Raw genomic sequence first — 12,247 nt, 5'->3', positions numbered from 1 at the left:
CACACACACACACACACACACACCGATCCACCCCCAGAATGGTGAGCTGAGCTGCTACCTCTCTGCCTGCTGCTCCTGCAACTGCAGCAACTACAAAGAGAGTGAGCAGCACGGCAGCTAGCAGGGACAGGCTGCTCGGTCTTGGAGACTCTTGGAGAGCAGGGCCAGGCCAACCGTCCCTTGGGAACCCCCCTTGGGGGCCCCTCAGAGGCTGTGGGCCAGGAGACATTCAACTCCCTTTGTCTTATTAATGGTATGCCCGTGATACCATGACTGTATTGTGTGATCATGCTGTGCTATAAAGTTCCAGTCTGGTGCATTGAGGACCAAATGGGGGAGTGGGGAGTATATCTGAGGGAGCATCTGCTACCCCTTACTACCCCTTGGAGTCAACTCTGATGCCTCCACTCAGCTCCAGGATTTCCTCCAAAAAAAAAATTGTTAGCAGAGTAGTGATTTGAACACTTTGCCTTTCTTTGAAGGATCTTTTTATTTAGGCCTTTTGTCTGCCAGTACTGCTCACATCACCTTCTGCAAATATCGGGAAAGATGCCGTGGCAATATTAGCAAACCGCCTGTGGAAGTTCAAGGTGAGGCTATTTAGATTAAGAAAATGGAACTGTTTCACACTGCCATAGCAGGTGTGAATTTGTTCAGTCACTTTTATAACTCACTTTTGTCCTTGAAAAACTATCTTGTAGATTTATGGATTGTGGGGTGCGGGGAGGCAGAAAGCGCAAGAGGTCTCTAGGAATTCAATGGTGCTCTCTAGAAATCATTTAGATTTTATAATAAAACAATTATGTTCTTTCTCTAGCTTTACCATTCTGTATAATTCAGTTGCTGGCACATGATTGCCTATTTAATTCTAGGGTTTAGCTAACCTACAGGAAGGTTTATCATTTTCCTATTAAGCAATTTAAGGATTCTGCTAGGAGAGAATGTATTTTAATATCTATATCTCTAGATGCTCTTTTCATTGGAAGGAACATTACTTTGCATTGTGATACCCCATATACAGCAATGCACAGAGGCCCAAACTATATGTAAAAATGAACCTGGCCCATGTCTTATCCCATATTTCTCCACTAATGTTCAGATAAAGTAAATATGTATGTGTCATGCTATAATGTCATATATGTGACATAATGAGGTTGTTCTCATGATGACTGCTGGGGCTGGGGAGAAGGCAGGATCCTACCTATCTCCCCCCACATGATCCAGAGCCTGACCAGGGCTCCACTGCTCATGCACCCACATGAGTGGCCGGGTAGCAAGTGGCACAGTTAATGAGAGGAGGGGGAGCAAAGCCCGGCTGTCAGATAATCCACAATGCACCACTCAGCAGTGTGGTGCACTGGGATATCCATGGCTGCCAGAATGCTCCCTCCCCTGGCCTCTATGGTAAGTATGGCTGCCAGCAGCCCAAATGAAGCTGCCAGTAGTTAGCTTGCCCACACAATTGGGCAGTGAGGTAAGAGGCACACACAGAGGCGCACTAACCCCTGGAGCTTGGAGACCTGGTCTGGTCCTCATTTTTCAGTAATACTTTCTTCCAGTCCATCATAGCATTTTCTATAGTTACAGAAAGAAATTCTTAGGGGAATTCTTTAAGAATCATCCAAGGTGTCCAAAGTGTCAAAATCTGAAAAGTAACCCAAAGCTGTCAGGCAGGGGATGACCAATATGTTCTAGACACTGATTAATCTTGAATAATAAGGCAGGAGTGAGAAAAAATATATAGATAATTGAGAGAAAATTACTTTTACCCAAGTGCCAATTAGTTTTAGGACACCCAGGTTTTTTTAAAATGACAGTTAAATTTCACAGTATATCACAGAATTCCTTTGGACTGTGGGTAGTCAAAAGAATAGTGCGTAATTATAATGGGGTCACATTCTATTCAATAGAAACACACACACACACACACACACACACACACACACACACACACTTGCCAAATACTCTTTGGCACTAATCCAGACAAAATTAGACATGCTTAGGTCTCATTGAAATTAATGGGGCTAAATATAGTTGGCCCATGGAACTTCATAGGATTTTCTCTGGACTGGGGCCTCTAGTTTAGATTGCCAGTTGTCACTCATTTGTTACAAACACTTTAAAAACCAACCCCAGCTCTTAGTGTTGAGAGTGCATGCCTTTCTCAGCTTTCTTTTTTTTAGAAGAAATATTTAAACAAATGATGTCAGGAAAAAATGTGTTGGATGCCCTACTGACATATGAAATTGAAGACTACCTAGGCAACAGTTCCTGTCTTCCGTCCCAAAGCCTCTTTCATCCCTTACTCTTCTGTCACTGTGGGATCCTATTTCTCCCAGTCTCAAAGCCCTTTTTAACACTTTCCCAGTCTCAAAGCCCTTTTTAACACTTTCCCTCTTCCTCCAATATTTGAGCTCCTTCTTACTAGGGATGTGGAGAAACTGAGAAATTTTTCTGTTTCTCCTTTGGGGGAATTTTGAAATTCTTCTTTGAATTTCATTTTGGAGAAATTTTGGTTTCCATTCTCCTTCCTGCTCCACACCCCACAACTCTCAGGACATGGTGTGGACTTACAGGGAATCCTTCCATGAACCTGCCAGACAAAAGGACCATAAGGAGGTCCAGAGTTATGCACACAACTCTTTGGAGTCTCTTTGCTTACTTGGTGAGGACACTACCCACCTGGAAGAAAAAGAGAAAAGCCCCAGATTAAGAAAAGTCACTCTTCTATTTGCCCTGCCTTCTTCTTGGGTCCTCATCTGTAAGTCCCTTTTTTTTTTCAAAGTCCCAGCATAATGTAGACCACTACGAGGCTATGTTGTCTCATTGAAGAATGTAATTTCTAGTGATGACACATTTCCCAGAGATGGAAAATCATGGTTTAATCTTGCTTCAGTTTTCTTAAAGCTACACTTTTTTGTTATGCTTTTTATGGGGCTAGAGGAAGAAAGGGAATAAGATCGTTATACAAGGAAATTACATGTTGATCATGTTAAAGAGCTTTAAAAAGATTGTACTTGAAAGGTGAATAATGGGCATTCATAATACAGGTAGAAGGTGAAAAGTGGAAATTGTGATGTAGAAAGAAGAAAATATTGAAGGTCGAGACCTTTAATATTTCCAAATTCCTGGAAAAATAGGGGGAGGGTGCTGATTGCTATTGAACTTTCATTAAATTTGAGATTTATTTCTGGCAATTTCAGATAGATGATAGAGGCTCATTCAGAGATAAATCAACCCTTTAAAGAATATTCTCTGTCTAAGCTAAATCTGAAGAATGTCTCCTTCAAAGCATAGTGGCACAGTGAATGCCCTATTATTATTTATTTTTCCTCTTGCATAATCTAGTGCCCTTAACTTGAGGTATGATCTGTATGAAAGCAGACAAAATTTGCTGGAATCAAAATTCTGTTTGGGAACCTCACAAACCTTTCATCAGATTACTACTAAAAAGACAACTAGTAAGAGGCCATCGTGGCTGGGAATTATTGGATTTATAGTCCAGCAGCAACTGGGAACCCAAGTTGGAAAACCCATGATCTAGATTACTATGCAGATCTGTTTTCATTGTTTTTATTTTAAAATTCATGGTTATATGTTTTATTTCAGTTATTTTTTCATGGTAAACTTTCTTAGGAATGCTGTCTTTTAAAAAGTGATGTATACATGTGTCAAAGAAATAAAGAAATAAATATCTGAGTTATTGTCGGTGTTGCAACAAAAAACTAAAAAACTGACCAGCAGAGCTTCACAAAGACCTGGTCAAAGGCAACCAGTTAATACACATAAAGGTCATGCACACGACCATAATAGGGGTGGGGAGGGTGGGTGGTGGGGAAGGCAGGGGCGGACCTACCTTCCCCCCAGGTGATTGGCAATGCCCTATTTGGTACACTGTTGCACAGCCACACAGTCTGCGTTGCTCCATGCTGCACAGCTCTCTGGAGGCCAGGACTCATTTTCCCAGCCTCCAGGAATCCCATCACATGATGGGTGCAGTGCATTGTGGGATTCCCCTGGGAGTCAGGCACTCTAGGCACCTTACTCTGTGTATGCTTGGGCTATGCACAGCCCATGCATACTCATGACCCTAAACCTGGGGGTAAAGGGCTTGTTCTTTCCCTTTAACCCAGGTTAAAGCCCGGGGTAAATTCCCATGCTTGCAGGGGAGGCAGCGCCGAGATTGCCCATGATCCTGGCACTGCACATGAGCAGCCAAATTCAGGCAGGGCTACCCAAGCCTGGGTTTGGCTTCTCATGTGAACAGCTGCATAGTTTACTAGAGAGGAACCCTGAGGCTAAGAGAAGCAATTGTCACAAGACCAGGCATGTCAGAGCTATTTTCCATTTCCTTTCATTGTATCTGCTAATATTAAATGATTGGGAATCAGAAACCAAATCATTTGGATTGACCTCCTTTCTACCCCACCTTAAGTAGCTCTTCGGATCCTGGTTTTCAGCTTTTTAGGGATAATGCAGCAGATTACTATGTTCATGATACAACAGGCATGCAATTCTGACTCAGTGTTGGGGATCTCCCCCAACTCCTAGCGGGACAGGGCACTCAATCAACCGGGCAGCGAGCAGATCAACGGCTGGGAGGTGCCCGGCCACACACAAAGTTGGAGTCAATGAGTGAGGACGAGGAAGCCAGGAGGATGGCCGCCCTTGACTGGGTTAGAATGGCCTGACAAGCTTTGCCTGGCTGCAGCCAGGAGCTAGCAGGTCCCTCCCCTCTGCAGAGACCCTGGGAGATGATGCAGGGAGAGGAAATGGAGTCCTGTAAGGTGGCCCCTTCAAGGACTAACAGACAGAATACAGGAGGGCGGGGATGGAAGGCAGAGTAGGGGTTAAAAAGGTCGGTGGCTGACCCTGTGAACATACAAAATGGGCTTGAAGCCAGTGAAGAGGAGGCTAGTGGAGATGGAGGGTGGCTGCATGTATGGGCTCCCAGGGAGAAGCAAGGCATTCCCTCTCCCTGGCAGATGGAGGAGGTGCTTAGATTCCCTTCCCCATCCTTCTGAGGCATATATGCCCAGGGTTTGTGAGGCCTGTGGAGAGGAAACGCCACTCTCAGGAACTTAAAATCAAAAGTGACCTAAGATATTGTGATGCTTAAGGGAAGGTACCAGATCCTGCCTTGTTCCATGGCCCTACAGGGGGCCACCCCACTTTCAGAACTGACCCTTGCAAGCTTTGGAGTGGTTTGGGGGGCAGTAAGGAGGGAAGGTTGCTAGAAGCTTCCTTTTTTATCCTTGTATTTCTTGCAAGTTTTGCAAGGAATGTAAGGAGAGGTTCTCCTTGTGAAGTTTGCAAAGGTCAGAATGGTCCCAAAGAGATGCAGCCCTGCTGTCACTCCAATACTCTGCCACCCGAGGCAACTGCTTCTCCTTGCCTCATGAAAGGGCCACCCATGTTTAAAATGATCCTCCTCTTCCCCACAAAAATGAACTAAAGAAAGGTCACATTTAGATATATGCAAAAGGCTTTATTCCCTTTTTAAGCTCCTGCCAGACAACCCAGTTTGATTTTTGACATCATTAATCAGAGCTAAAAGGCTGAATATTTATACTATTGCTTTTATTATAATTACACTGGCACACAAATAAATAAGCACTAAGTTATTGTAAAATATTGTCAATGCACTAAAGAAAACAAAAGTGATCTTCAAACAACATCTTATTACTTCAGAAGTATCAAAGTACATTTAATTACATCTTACTGAAATAAAAATCAAGTACAAAAATGAAAAGAAATTAATATGTATTCATATTGTGTATATAGAAATGGCTAATATATGATTACAGTTATAATCTATCTACATCGTACACATTTCAGGCACATACATGACATTTCTAATGAAATATGAAAAAAGCAATATGACATTCAGTTTTAAAATATTGGTAAACATATTACATTGGAATGAACATGTTATGGTTTCATCTCATTTAAAAACCCTGTCGCTTAAAAATGTAGTGCCATTGGCTGCTTAAAAAAACATACTATTTAATACCGTCAGCTTAACATTTTAAAAAAGAGAGAGCAATAAAGTAAACATACGTTTGCTAATATACGTAAACACAAGTTTAGTGCAAGAATGAACAAGACCTGTGACCTTACTGTGCTTTCTTGAAATCACAGTGCACTTGACACAAATTGCTACACTAGAATGTTTAAACTTTAAAAATTTAAAGCAAAGTTAAGTGCATACCAAACATTTTTCTATATACAGTTGGTATAAGTGTGTGGGTATATAAGTGTGACCTGGATGTTATACAGATTGCATATTTAAATACAGCTACTCATGAGCTCACATTGCTAACTCCTGTCATTCTCCACCTATGGAAAAAGTATAGAAGATAGAAAATGTTTAAATAGCATTTGGTTGTAGTGGATTTTTCAGGGTGAAATGCCACCTCTGAAATGAGAAATAAACAATTGCAATTATTTCAGCAGTGATGTGCTACTCCACCCTCAGTTTGCCCAGACAATTATTTGAGCATTTTGTTCCTGTCAAACACTAAAACAATAATAATAAAACAATTTAAAAATTGAGCATTTAACTGGGATGCTTGAAGAGCCCAAATGGGTGAAGTGTGGCGCTGTTTCCAACTGAAAAACAACCTTACCTTGCAGAAAAGGAAGGGGTTAACAGATGGCAGGAAGGGCTCCCTCCCATAGAGGAAAGGCCTAGCAGCTCCTCTCCTTAACTAGAAATGATGACTGGTATGTAATTTCCTGCCAGAGATGATTAGCCTTGTCAACTGAAACAGGGCTAGACCTTGTGAGTAGGGAAAGTTTGCATTCCAAACTCCCACATTTGTTGTTGCAATCTTTTTGTTGCCGTATTTCCTCGTCAGCAGATTACCTCATGTTGCAGGTACTATTTTGGGGGACCAGAGCAGTCTACTCTCCTCATGAATTATTAGGAACTTATAAAAAGCAGTATCATTTAGCAGTAAGAACTTCTCAGATATGGCACGTATGAGCTTGGGTGGTATGAGGCTATTGCTTGGGGGAGCTGAAAAACGAATGTGCTTCCTGAAAGTTGCCTTTGAGAGGCAGATAGGCAGTGGTCTTTTGCCTCTCCAGAATGTACCTGAGATAGCACTACAAGTGTTCTAAAATGATAGTGCTACCTCGTCCAGACAATACTCCTTCAGGGCTGCATCTGGTTTCCTAGCTGCCAACTGGTCAACCTTTTCTTAAATGGTTATATAGCATAAAGTGTTTCAGTATATCTACACTTTATGGCTTCTGTGGCTCTGATAGTGGGGGAGAGGAATGGAAGGAGGACTGTCTCTCTTACTCTGGTGCCTGATGTTGGCACAGCTGTGAGCCAAGAGTCAGGACTGCTGGGAAATGTAGAGGCTTTTCACATGTGCAGCAAAGACTGGGCTTGACTGCTTAAGTCCAATCGTTTCTGCACGTGTAATCTGCTGGGAACCGCATGTGTAAATTGGTGGGAACTGTGGCTTCTGGTAGTGGTGTTCCACTTAGTCAGGGTTAAGGGCACAAGGGTGCCCTAAATCCGGGCTAACTGATCATGCGTCAGTGCTACACAGCTCCATGAGGCACCCACACACCAGCAGCCTCCCGGCCAGCATCAACAAAATCCCCATAATGCACCATGCACTCACGCAGTGCATTATGGGAGTTCCAGGAACCTCCCAGGCCCCAAACCTTCATGCTGCCAGGAGCAGCCAACAGTCTTCTGGGTGGGTGATCCGCTGCCTAGGGAGATCGTCTGCAGGGGAGGTAAGCATTTTGAGGCTTCCTCCCCTCGCCCCTTTTGAGCCCTTTCTCCTGATCATGAGAAAGGGGTTATAGTTTTCCCAGTGTTCATGGAACACGGCTTGCTGCAATGCCAGCACCAGACACAGGAAGAAAGGGAGAGGGTGGCCTCCCTCCCTTTCTCCTGCTGGGGGAGCAAGGTAAGTGGACAGGTGGTTGAGAGAGTGGTTGAAGAAGTGTTCACATGTGCAAGGGAGGGATTGGAGGCCTGCAGGTGGGTGAGTCAGTAGGAGGGAGAAGCTGAGTTCTTCCCTACCACAGAGAACAACAACAAATATTTATATATCACTTTTCAACAAAAGTTTCCAAAGTGGTTTACATAGAGAAATCATAAATGAATAAGATGGCTCCCTGTCCCCAAAGGGCTCACAATCTAAACAGAAACATAGATAGACACCAGCAGCAGTAACTGGAAGTACTGTTGGGCACCATAAACCTCCTTTGATATTTGCGGCAAACTTAACAAGTCACTAAATTCTATATTCTGAGCCAAGGAATTAAAAAGCTCAGCAACATCTCTGTACAGTGCAGTTGCAATTAAAAGGAGAAAAAGAGAAACACAGTAAGGACAACTCCCAGGACAACTACCACATATCTTATGAAACTCCATTCAGCCAGATCTTCAAGAACTGGCAATTCTGAAAGATCTTCCAAGTATCTATTTCAACATTTTCTTTGTCAAAAATGGAATGGTGTTTGCTTTTGCATAGAACACTTGCTTTTCAGGAATTCAAGAGTTCTCTGAACATCCTTACAATTTATTTTTTGACTTGGGCTGTGGGAGCACCTGCACATTAGCGACTGTCCCACATATCCAGTCCAGCTGTTGCATATGCACATGTGTCAGTATGCACATATGGATTTGTCTGTCTGTGCTGTTGATAAAACATAATGATGATATTTAAATAACTACTATACACACTTATAAACCCCCACACTTCTTTTTTAAATCTTATACAGCAATCATCAATTTGGACATCAAAATATACATCAGTTATAAAATATTTAAAAACTTTATTTTTATTTCCGTCTGGAAAGAAACTACTATTGATAAAGTAATAATCAATTTTAGCAATATAGATTACAAAATAAGCTACTAAAATTTTGTTTTATTTTTGGTCTTATTGATCAGCAATTGCACTTGCGGCATTGCTGTCAATATCATTTTAAAAGAAAAGCCAATATGACAATAAATTCAGACGACACATTTTTTTCTTCTCAGAGAATATAATATTCTTAAAATGATTGTTAAAAGAGGAACCTTTCATGCTGCCAAACTTTTAGAAGCATAGATAAAGATTTAAATATACAAAATATATGTGATCACATCAACTCTACGGCAATATGGATTTCTTTTATCTTACCCTACACAGTGCCTTCTGGAAGATACTTTAATGCACAGATCTCACCCTCATGTACAGCATATAAACCATCTCTTTCTCCTGTTAAAACCAAGAGGTCATAATTCTTTGGTCATGACATTATAGTCGAGTAAGATGGGTGTGATGTCACAGAGGACTATGACCCAATTACAGGATCAACCAGGAATACGATAATGGTTACTTGAGAGAAATGTGCTCTACAGACCCAATCCAAAGGGTCAAACTTTCCAAGATGAAGTCAATCTTTCCCATTGACTTTAGTGAGACTAACACTAATTCATTCTAACTGAACACATAATACAATATATTATAAAAAGTAATGTGAACAATGTGAACAGATTTTGTTACCTTTGCTTTCAGGTACCAAAGACGAATGAGGACAGGAATTATGGCTGTGTGGCCACCATTTTAAACCTGCTCAATGAATGGAGAAGAACTTAATCATGTGATGTACAGTCTTTAGTCACAGTGAACCCTGGTCTCCACAAATCATCTGAATAGAAGAAGGAAGAGTTATCCACTGTAGATAACCTTTCTTCAGCAAATTTACATGTTTTGCTAACCCAGTTTATCAGAATTACTCAAGACATTCTTCCTGATCCAGTACAGTAGTCCATGCACATAAGCCTTTATTTCTGTGAGCTAAATTCCCCCTCCCAAAGCACACCAAAGCATGTTGGCCAGTAGGTTAAATGACCCCCCATATCTTTGTCCCCCACTGGTAATCACACAGTGCTCCTGCACTCCTTGTATATTGCTGAACTTAACTTTTAAGCAGAGTTGTCAGCTCTGACAGTATTCCTATCTGGGAGGGTGTGGGATAAATTCCAGGCACCCTCTCCTCCCTTCCAATTCCCTCCAAGAGATGGTCAGCACTATTTGATGGGAAAGATCCTTGCACAGCTTCTGCTCACAAGGATCTTTGGATCAGGGCTCCTGGTGCAATCCATCAAGCACTGGTGTACAACCTCCAGACATTTCAGTGAGGTTTACATGGAAGGTTGCACAGCAGCTGTCTTTTGTAGATAGCACTCATTTGTATTGAAATAATAGATTATTTCTATAATAGCAACTTAAAGAAAACTGTCAGAACAACTTTGTTAATGGAATTTGGACACCTCAGTAAATATCCCTTTACCTGCATTGTTGACAGTTCTGCCCACCACCTGTCAAAAACAGGTGACAGAAAATACTTCTGATGGATAATATGGGTATTTAACTTCTACAGTCCTAGCACCGGTTTGATCTGAACATTTTACTGTTAAACCAAAAATGTACAACCACATGCTTTTCTAAAGACACCACATTTAGGCAGGTGAGATAATTATAAATTATTATTTTTAAGCATAAAGGTAACACAGAGAAAACAGTCAAAACAGTATATGAGTAAAATTCTCCATACATTTTTGCATTATATTTTGAACAGCATATTAACTCAAGGTTTTTGTTTAAAAAAAGATTGGTGAAGTATTTACATTTTACTGTTTTTCTGGATCCAAAAGAATCCTCAAAAATATTCATGCCTTCATTCAGTGGGAGACATAGATTTTTCTTTTGATCAACTGGTGGGTACCACTCCAGGAAGCATCATTCGAGATAGTTCTTTACCTGAAAGTAAGTCCCAGCCATTGCCTTAGTAGGAAGATAGGCTGACAGTGCTGCATGCTGCAGCACATTTGCAGGAGATCATCCTCATGCTCAGTCATATCATATTGCGGTATCCCAGAAGACAGTTTGTTGTTTGGAATATGGTGGGGGGCTGTATTTCTTGGTCCCGGTGCTCTTCTTCCAACTTGGCAGTATAGGCATGCTGTCTTGCTTGCAAAGTCCTTTCTCAGATTTCTGCCGAGCCTTGATTTCTTTGCACAGGCAACGCTTTTTCTCAATCATTTCCAGCATTGTATGGTCTCCATGTATCCACTGCATACATGTCACCTATTTAAAAAGGCACAAGAATTTAACCATCGGTTAAGGATAGTGATGGTCCCTTCTAAGGGTCTGGAAGCCTTTTGTTATGAACAGAGACCATTACACTACTGAAACAATAAAATACAATATACATCAACCACTCACAGAATCTATAGTGAAGCCTCATTGGCTTTTAAGTATAATTATAAGCAGTGGGGACAACTAGTGCAGAAAGCTTCTCTATTTTTCAAGCGGGGCCATTTTGACAAAACCTTCAGTGTGAAAGCCATTTCCCACTGTGCAGTCCTCTGCACAGTACTGAACTTTTCTCAGTGCTGGGAGGGCCCTTTAAGAGAGATGGAGCCCTCTCAACAGATCTGGAGGAAAGCACTGAGAAGGGATACAAATCCCAGCTCTCTGTGCACACCTTCCAAGATGGTTCAGGGGCTCCTTTAAGGGCTGTTTCGGGAGGAGGAGGCAGGAAGTGGCAGCAGGGAGAAATAATGGCAGCAGTGAGGAGGTGGGCAGATGGCAGGCGGACGGAGGGCAAAACCCCGCTGACCTGGAGGAGGAGGCAGCAGGTGGTGGCGGGACGGCCTGGCCCTGGCCCGCCGGGGTGAGGTGGCGGCAGTGGTGGACCCTGGCCCGGCCATGTGGAGGAAGCAGCGGCGGGCCAGCCTAGCGTGGCTGGCAACAGCAGGACAGCCTGGCCTGGAGGGACGGCGGCAGGGAGCGGGGAGTGGCCAGTTGGCCAGCCAAAAAGCTGGGCATGCCAGTGTGGCAGAGCAAGGGACAGCTGGCCCCAAAATGTAAATAATAATAGAGGCACAGATGCTCTGCACCTGGGCCCACTAGTCTATATATTTATTTCTCTAAGGCATACCCATGGCGAATCCCGTGCATGGCAACTCTCGCGGGAGTTCGCGAGCAGAAGCACCTGATTGGGCAGTGTGGATTCCATATGCAGATAGCGGAGAGGAGCCTGTGAGAGCAGAAGCATCATGGTGATTGGGTAGTTGGGATTCCATATGCAGATAGGGAGGGGGAGCCTGAGGCACCATGGTGATTGGGCAGTGAGGATTCCATATGCAGATAGGGGGAGGAGTCTGTGATGGTTAAGGTCAGTTGGAATCCAACTGTTACTGGTCAGAAGATGTTCTTGA

General features: G+C 42.7%; 1 protein-coding gene across 2 annotated transcripts in view; it reads right to left on the bottom strand.

Annotated features, from left to right (window-relative positions):
- Positions 1 to 5,467: 5,467 nt before the first annotated feature.
- The window catches only part of NYAP2 (neuronal tyrosine-phosphorylated phosphoinositide-3-kinase adaptor 2), a 251,503-nt gene continuing 244,723 nt past the window's right edge, over positions 5,468 to 12,247 (bottom strand). For both annotated transcript variants that reach the window (XM_053309357.1, XM_053309358.1), the window contains one exon: positions 5,468 to 11,111. In XM_053309357.1, the coding sequence (XP_053165332.1) occupies positions 10,884 to 11,111 (228 nt within the window). In that variant the 3' untranslated portion in view covers positions 5,468 to 10,883. The remainder of the gene's footprint in view (positions 11,112 to 12,247) is intronic.

This window comes from Hemicordylus capensis, chromosome 3 (assembly GCF_027244095.1).
Source record: "Hemicordylus capensis ecotype Gifberg chromosome 3, rHemCap1.1.pri, whole genome shotgun sequence".
In the NCBI taxonomy this organism is placed as follows: domain Eukaryota; kingdom Metazoa; phylum Chordata; class Lepidosauria; order Squamata; family Cordylidae; genus Hemicordylus; species Hemicordylus capensis.
The sequence above is the reverse complement of the archived record's forward strand: the minus strand, read 5'-3'. Positions and strand labels throughout refer to the sequence as shown.